This window comes from Citrus sinensis, chromosome 7, assembly GCF_022201045.2.
Source record: "Citrus sinensis cultivar Valencia sweet orange chromosome 7, DVS_A1.0, whole genome shotgun sequence".
Taxonomy (NCBI): domain Eukaryota; kingdom Viridiplantae; phylum Streptophyta; class Magnoliopsida; order Sapindales; family Rutaceae; genus Citrus; species Citrus sinensis.
Genome location: NC_068562.1, coordinates 16,505,241 through 16,514,470, shown reverse-complemented (window position 1 = coordinate 16,514,470; position 9,230 = coordinate 16,505,241). Strand labels below are relative to the sequence as shown.

The 9,230-nt window shown below is 36.7% G+C and overlaps 1 protein-coding gene across 2 annotated transcripts; it reads left to right on the top strand.

The window, feature by feature from the left end:
* The first annotated feature begins 206 nt into the window (after positions 1-206).
* LOC102616323 (KH domain-containing protein HEN4) lies at positions 207-5,386 on the top strand. Of its 2 annotated transcripts, none has more exons than XM_015529509.3 (7): positions 207-711; positions 1,347-1,766; positions 2,338-2,589; positions 3,870-4,256; positions 4,404-4,477; positions 4,856-4,967; positions 5,051-5,386. In XM_015529509.3, exons 1-7 carry the CDS (start codon positions 268-270, stop codon positions 5,204-5,206), a joined length of 1,845 nt encoding a protein of 614 aa, XP_015384995.2. In that variant the 5' UTR covers positions 207-267; the 3' UTR covers positions 5,207-5,386. The 2 variants fall into 2 exon arrangements, with proteins under 2 accessions (XP_015384995.2, XP_006465170.2); XM_006465107.4 differs by having other exon boundaries at positions 208-711; positions 5,066-5,386.
* The last annotated feature ends 3,844 nt before the right edge of the window (positions 5,387-9,230 follow it).

Genomic DNA, 9,230 nt, shown 5'->3' with positions numbered 1-9,230 from the left:
GAAAATAATAGAAAACAATATTTGTTGTAGTCATTTTATATTTGTTGTCGTCATTTTTAAAGTAATAAAATAATAATAACCCTAAAAATTAAATAGGAGTCTAGATGAATAGTCTTGAAATAATGGGACCTTCCAGTAAATAATTCAAATTTTTGGGGCCTACTAGGTTTCTTTCCTCAATGGGTTTTTAAACTTTTGAAAATGTGAAAGAAAGTTCCGGTGAAAATATTAAATATGGAATAACCACCGAGGTGTTTACTCCAAAACATGGAGAGCGGCTGCACCGAACTCCGTCTCGTTTGCCCCGTCGCATTCGGCAGATCGGAATCCACCATCAGACACGTCGAGTCCGTCTCCGGCGCCAAGATTCGCTTCCTCGACGACCTCTCCTCCGACGACTGCGTAATCCAAATCACAGCCGACTCCTCCTCTGCCGCCGCCAATAGAGATAACAATCAGAATGTGAGGAGAGAAGAGGAGGAAACGTGGACGGCGGAACAGAAGGCGCTGGTGAGGGTGTATGAGACGATAGTGAGGCGCGAAGCAGCAGGAGAGCAAGCGGAGGTGGTGGGAGATAGAGAGGTGACGTGTAAGATGCTGATTGGAAGAGGATTAAGTAAGGTTTTTGAGAAGATTGAAAGTGAGAGCGGAGCTAATGTTAGGGTTTTAGCTAAAGATCATTTTTTTGCTGCCGATGATTTGTTGATTCAGGTTATTGAAAAATTCGAGTCTTTTTTTCTTTTTTTTCTAGAGTCATGCATTGAAGTACCTATGTGGCATCGCATTAATCACTTCACAAAATCTATTTTCAATTATCTACTGATTTTATGTGCAACATCATTTTGTATAATAGAAAATTATGAGTTTTTGTTATATGTGGTGTTATTGACAGGAATTGGCATTCAAATTGAAAATGTGAATAACAAGCCAAAAAGGAAAAATGAAACTATGCTTAAGGAATTGCTACATTTAGGGTGTGTGGGGGATTGAGGTGCTGTTTTTTGATAAGAGGTATTTAGGTGCTATTATCCATGGCTTATGTGGAATGCAATCACTAAGTTGCCAAACGCAAGTGAGTGGGTGGGTTGTGAATCTTAGCAACTGTGTAAACGTTGAGTGTTTGCCAAACACTTTAGTTGTCGTGCTTTCAAAGTTTAGTAGAAGCACAATAGTTACAAACATAGGCTTAACATGTGTTTTGGACTTTTCATGTTCATCAAGTGACAGATGTTGTGGAATGTTCAGATAGGGTCGCTTGTTGAATTTGTTTCTTAAATTTTTTAAGGATGTATTTATTGCATAATGGTTACTTTCTCTAATGACTTGTGTTGGATTCTAATTTGCAGATATCAGGAAGCTTTCCAGATGTAAAGAAAGCACTATTGTCGGTTTCAAATTTTGTTCAAGATAGCAGAAGAGTCGATGCGCTCAAAGCTAATGTAACAAAATCTTCAGGAATGGTGGTTCAAGGAAATCCTTACCCTCCAGCTGCTGAACCATTTCATCAGAGAGGATATGCACCCGGTTATCATTCGAGGGGCTATTCTTCGGGTCCAGGGCACGAGACTGTTGGAGGTCGTAACAGAATGTTTTACGAAGAGGAAGTTGTGTTTAAGTTGTTATGCCATCTTGATAAAGTTGGTAGTTTGATAGGGAAAGGTGGATCTATAGTACGGACTTTTCAAAATGAAACTGGCGCATCGATCAAGATTGCAGATATTTTGCCTGATTCAGAAGAGCGGATCGTTGTGATATCTGCACGAGAGGCATGAAACTTAACCGTATTTGATTATACTCCTTTAGGACTTTGTGGTGCGCTGCAATTTTCTTGCAGATGGGGTAATAAGGGAGCTTTTATGTTTGAAATTTGGAATTCTGGAAGTTATATTGGTTAATTTACTGAGAATGTTTTTCCTTGTGTCAGAATAATAAGTCCACTAAATTGACTCGTTGTGACTGTTCTTGCTTTGTTGAACACCTCAATAGTTGCCCCTTTGGTGCTGCTCTGTTTACAGGGTTAGTAATAAAATAAACATGCCATTGAATTATATGTGGTAGGATGGGACCAGAAGATGTGGAGCTATCATCCAACAGATCACACCTACATTTCTTTTTAATGAGTTCTAGATAGTGTTTATATGCATTGTGTCCTCGGAGCATGTCTCCTCTTCTTTATTTGAAGTTACAAGGGAAAAGAAAGAATCCAATACCTTCTCATATATTACAATGTCAATAGGAAAAGTCGTCATTGAAATTTTATAGGATTTATACCTTAAGTAATTTGATTTGAATCTATGCTTTCCTTTAACATTTTCAATTTGGTTTGACCCACTGCAGAATTCAGAGATGAGGCACTCACCTGCTCAGGATGCTGTTATGCGTGTGCATTCAAGAATTGCAGAGATCGGATTTGAACCTGGTCAAGCAGTAGTTGCTCGGCTTCTTGTACACTCACAGCAGATAGGTTGTTTACTGGGTAGAGGAGGCCATATTGTTAGTGAGATGAGGAGAGCTACTGGTGCTAGTATACGTGTATTTCCAAAAGACCAAGCTTCAAGGTGTGGTTCTCCGCATGATGAAATTGTTCAGGTGACCAAGTAGTACAGGCATGAAACATCTTTTCTGCTAGTTGTATTGATCTGTTTAAGTCTCTTCTACCTTTTATTTATCTTTTCTTTCTTGATACATGCTTACTCTATGTGAATGCCTGCTTGACGTTTGAGTTGGTGGATGGATCCAGGGTTTATTAATGGATTTGGAATATGTTTATTTCTATGCATCTCTTCAAAATGAAAAAGTCACTTCAGCTTTATTTATTTATCTATTGTTTTGCATGAAGAATAGATAGAAATTTTTGGATTCTCCTTGACATGTATTTTGACATTGCTACCACTTTGTTTTCGGTGTGTTTGGAGAATGATGCTCAATGGGTTGGTTTGGGAATAAATTTTGGAATGAATCAGTGCTTGGTTGAAAATCATCTGACCTGAACTTACTTTCTCACCTATCATTCTCCTAAAGAATATTAGGATGTGCTTTCTTCTTTGATTGGGGAATCGTTTTGATTGATCATGTTTACTTGCTAAAAACATCAGGGAACGGGAATGGATTATGGGTGGAGCCCACAAATTTGGATATGAGGAATGGGAATCCCTTTCTCATGGGGAGGTGGGAATGAAAATGGGGGAATGGGAAGGAAAATTAAATATTCATTTTTTACCCTATTTAAATATTAGAAAAATAATAATATTATTATTAGAGTAGGAGTAATAATAATAATAATAACATCAGAAACTAGTTTATTCTAAAAATTATAGTCGTATGCTCAATATTATAATAAACATCCATGTATTTCCCTTAGAAATGTTTACTTATTTGTTTTGCTAGAGAAAAATATACAATTTGACTAAGGGCATTCTAGTAGCTTATAACAATCTATCTGATTACAAGACAAAAGGAAACACATCAGTGGGAATACAGCTCATTCTGATTCCTATTCATTCGATTCCTGTCCATTCTGATTCATTGGAAGTAATTTTACCATAAATCTAATTCTAGTAATTTAGAATTATCTGCCTGGTGTCTTGCCTGTACAAGATGGCAAGACGATATAATTAGTGTATATAATCCTTGTTTGAGGCCCTTTTCGTCAATGACACCATAACTGTGGATCAACGACGGATTGACTTAAGCCTACTAATTCTTTTCACCTTTTATCTTCATTTTTCCTGCCAGATTATGTCTTGTGACTCAAAATATGACTTGCAAATAGCTTTTGTAACCTTTATAAATATCCAGGTGGAGTGTGCTCTCTTACTGTCTAAAGAAGCACTATTAGGAGATATTAAATGATTGGCACTCTCTTGCAGGTTATTGGCAACTATCATTCTGTACAGGATGCTTTATTTCACATTACAAGCAGACTACGGGAGACTATATTCCCTATGAAACGACCCGGTCCAAACAATGGCCACTCCTACTTGCCTCCTTTTCCAGAAATGCCTCCCCCACCATTTAGGCCGAGACATAACCCAGCCTCCCCTGGTTCATATCCTTCACCTGTTGGCCCTTTCCACAGCATGGACCGTGGTATGGGTCCATCACAACCTTTTGATCATCAGGCAGCATTTTCACATGGTATGGATCCTATGGTCCCACCTAATTCAGATCGAATCCCCTTTCCTTATGGCAGTGAGCGACCTGGGCATGGTCCTACATTTGATCGGCCTCCATCTCCGAGATCTTGGACCCCTCAGGTTAGTGCCTGGTGCTTCAAAAAGTGTGCTTATTGTTTGAACTTAATGAATGTGTCACTTAACGTAATTGATAATGTTTCTTTTGTTTTATTTCTTTTATCAAAGATAAATAAAATCATAATGGACCTAGATCTCATTTTGTGACAGGGAGTTGGTGGTGGGGATCCTAGGGGATTTGATGCTAGTTCTGGCTTCACCCCAAGAAATAGGCCTGTTGAAAGGTATCACTTTCTCTAATAGGTTTATAGTTCTATGTTGTGGTCATTTTCCAATCAATTGGCTTAATGTCATGAGTGCTAGATACATTGTAGTGAAGATGCCATCATATACTGTGTCTACCTTCTAGCTTCTTAAGGATTCCTGTATCACTGAATTCAGAATGTTCTTGTCATTTTATACCTATATTTCTTCTTCTTGGCATCACATGCTTTCTGTCGCCAGATTTTAATCCTATGCTCTCATCAATGAATTTTAGAAAGTTGCCAATCTATAGCTTCTTTTTTTCTTATATGTGGTGCATGAATAAATATAAGGAGAACAAAGTTTTCATGATTTGATTTCAAAGTAAATGATATGATTGGCCATTATTTTCTGAGCAGTGGAAATCATGCTGCTATATTGACAAGCACCACCATTGAGGTTGTGATCCCCCAACTATACATGGCCCATGTTTATGGAGAGAATAACAGTAACCTGAGTCACATCCGGCAGGTGGGTAGATATCTTAATGCTGTTGATTTCTATTTCTCATGTTGCTAAAAAATCTACAATCAATTAATTCTCACTATGACCAGGCAACTATATCTCAGATCTCAGGTGCAAATGTAGTTGTTAATGACCCAAAACCTGGGGCTACCGAAGGCGTTGTGATGGTCTCTGGGACGTCAGATCAAATGCGTGCTGCACAAAGCCTTATTCATGCCTTCATCCTTTGCGGAGTGACATCCTGACAGAATCTCTAGTCAAGTAGCAATCTATCTTGCAGAATGTCAGTTTTTGTTCTTCAAAATAGCTAAACAGAAAAGGTCAATAGAACTAGCTGTATATTGTATGGTCGCCTTCTTAAATTTTGTTTTATGTGCTTGTACTCTTGTTCTTCTGTAAATAAGAATTATAAATTTATTGTGTCCTTTTGAAATGTGTACAAAGATTTAAAAATTGGTTAAATACCCTAGGCCACTTTCGTTTTGACAAGTTTCCATGACAATACGAATTCCATGAACACCTGCATTATTTTGAACTGAACATTTGTGCAGAAGATCAATCCTTGATAAGGGCCTTTTTTTTTAAAATCTGTTAAGCTATGGAGTTAGACCTTTCCTTATCTATTTGATTGATTCTATGAAGGTGCATGCTCTCACACACGCACTTAGAAGTTTTTTATGCTTTTTTTTTTAATTGCATTTAATCTTGTACGCAAACGTGCACACGTTTCTGTGTCTTTCTTGTTCCCTCCTATACTGCACTTTAATTCTGTTCCATGTGGAATAAGCTTGAATTTATTAAAATTCTGCCGAATGTTTTGTGTTGTAAATTGTTATAAATGGAAAATCACTCAGTCACAAGGTGATTTGGCTTCCACAACCCGTCGGCTCCTTTTCTTTGTTGTACTTGCCTATTCTCTTCTATGCTGCAATTCAATGCCATCTGTTAATTTCTTTTTTTCTTTTTTTCTTTTGTACCTGTGAGAATTGAGAAGAAAAATTTGGTTAGTTAAAGCAATAATAATTACAAATTGGCTACTTTAGTCCTGGATAAAAAGTTGATAGACGCAGACAATTTAAAGTTATATATTTTGAGTTCTTTTTGTAGAAATTTTCATGCAAAAGTCTAATTTGAAAGCATTTACTTGTTCTGAGAGCTTCATATAATATGCCTCTCTAAATAGAATTTAAAATGTCTATTGTATGATAAATTGTTGTAAACTATATTATTTCAAAATGTTTTTTTGACGGCTCTGAACAAGGAGCAAATGATCACCACCATTGATAGAACACAGATAGATCCATCGAGATTCTCTCACAAGCAAATTATCAAGTTTGAGGACAGAAAAAGGGATTTGATGAATATATATAAAATAAAAAAAAACCCATTGGAATTTGGTGATATAGGCTCTGTTTGAATTGCTGTTTGGACAGCCGTGCAATTGAAGCAAAGATGTATGTGTTCACTAAATACTTTATACCTGCTAAGTTGATTTTGTCCAGAACTGTCAAATCTACACCAATTCAAATGGTTGTTTATACTTTCTCGTAGGGATGGCAAAATAACCCGGACCCGGCTCGGATCCGGACGAACCCGGATAATTCGGGCCGGGTTGAACCCGAACCGGAGTATAAAAAAATCCGGATCCGGAATAGATTTTAAGAATCTGGATGGATCCGGGTCCGGTTTCGGGTTTGAGATAACCCGTATATCCGGAACCCGGACCCGGATATTCTTATTTTAGCATAATATTTAAATAATTTTTTAATATAAAAAGGGGGAAAAAATGCTGATGCCCTAATCATCCTTTTCGTCCTCTTTCTTTTCTCTTCTCTTTATTTTCTACTTTCACAGCCGCCTCTCTTCACCTTTTTCTTTTCTCTTCATCAAATCATCATTTTCGTTCCCATTCACTTCTTCTCTTCCTCAAATCATCCTTTTTCTCTTCAATTCTTCTCTTCATCAAATCATCGTCGTCACTCCTCATCGCTTCCCTTCGCTGTGTTCGCATTCATCATCATCACCAGCCTTCATTTGGCCGTCGTTTCTCCATTGCGATCTCTGTTTTGGCTGCCGTTCATCCGTCTTTTGCGAATTGCGCTGGCAGCTGTGACGTGTTCACCATCATCATATCATCAGCCACTGATGTTCATTACTTCGCCAGACACCGATTGTTGAAGTTTGTGAACCAAATCTGTGAATCACGATTTTGAGTTGTAGACATGGATTTGTATTTTGTGAGTGTATGTCATGGATCTGTATTTGTAAATGGTTTATTGTTTTGAAATTAAAAATCTGTAAAATTAAAATGGTTTATTACTTTGTATTTGATTTATGTTGAATCTGGTTTTGCAAATTTGTAAAGTATTTGATTTTTTTTTATTTGTATGTGATCCGGGTTGAAAACCCGCAATCCGGAAACCCGTAATAATCCGGGTTTAACCCGTTCCGGACCCGGTGTCATAAAAACCGGGTTTAAATCCGGGTCCGGTATAACATTTTAGTATCCGGGTCCGGAACCGGAAAGACCAAACCCGGACCCGGACCCGGATTTTGCCATCCCTACTCTCTCGGCAATCAGTACTTCTACTTCATGTCGTAGCCACTGTGGCTTTAACGCTTGTTATTTTTAAATTACAAAAAGCCCAAAAGTCGACCAGAATAAAATTGGACCGTAAAAATTTTATGCATGAAATAATTTAGGTTCATATTTCACAAGAATGATCTGGCTACTTAGAGAGTTTTCCTATGTGAACAACCTAAGGGCCAGAATCAATAAAATACCAAAGTGTTTGATTGCATAGAAATAACTTAGGCCTATTCCTTACGAGAATAACTTAGGTACTTAAAAAAATTCTAAATAAATTACCGAAGTATTTGATTGCACAAAAATAAGCTAAGCATAGTCTTTATAAGAATAATCTAGATACTTGGAAAATATTCTAAATAAATTATGTAAATGCCGACAAAAAGCCTAAGTAGGGATGGCAATGGGCACCGCCCGCAGCGGGTTTGCCATTACCAAACCCAAACCCGCACAAAATTTAAATTACCAAACCCACCCGCAACCCGCAGCGGGTTTTAATTTTTGTACAAAAACCCACCCGCAGCGGTTTTAACAATTACCAAACCCGCAATGGTATCCGGCGGATTTTTTGCGGGTTTCCGTATTTAAAATCACAAATGTTTAATATATAAATTTATAATAATAACCTCAAATTCCATATAACATACTTAATTTTATATTTAAATAATGTAAATGAAAAATTAAAATTTCCACATCAATTCAACACAAATTCTCAAATTTAAGTATAAATTACACAAATCCATTTAAAAAACACAAACTAGTATCTAAAAATAATAATTACATTTCATATTATCATTTAAAACAAGCTCCAAGAGAAGATATTCATTTCATTCACCACCATAAGCACCCATCCAACACAATGCCTATAATAATAATTAAGATTAATATTTCAAATACTAATTCGAAGGAAAATGCCTTTAGTTTTCTTTAGATTATGACTTTAGAATAGGATATAGGCCACATACACACATACACAACTTTGAGCCTTTGGCTATTTGGTAATTTAATTAATGACATCATTTTCTTTATACATTTTTAGATTTAAATTAAATTAAAAATATTTGAAAAAAATATTGCGGGTTTGGTGGATATCCATGCGGGTATCCACCGGATATAAGGTTAATACCAAACCCACCCGCATCCATGTGCGGGTTTTAATTTATAATATTAAACCCGCCCGCAACGGGTAAAATTACCCGCAACGGGCGGGTTTTAGCGGGTGGGTTTGGGCGGGTTTGCGGGTTTGCGGGTACAATTGCCATCCCTAAGCCTAAGTATATGATGCTGTAAAAATGATTTAGGTCTATTTTCTACAAAAATGACTTAGATACATAGAAAATATTCTACATAAAGAATCTATAGGCAAACAAACGTCCTACGGAATGAGCCTATAACAAATAAACATTTTATAGACTAAGCTTACGGCCAAACAAACTTTCTACAAATTGAGTCTACAGGCCAAAAATAAATTCTGAGCTTGTGGCAAACATACATTTTACATAAAGCCTTCCGACAAACATTCTAAGAAAATTGCCTATGGGTAAAATTTTATGAATACGTCAACGAGCAAATTTTGTTTAAAAAAAAGTTTAAAAAAAAAGGCCCTAAAATTATTCTCTACATGAATGAACCAAGCCAACTACTTACAAAATATTCTAAGTGCCTATGGGTAAAAACATAGA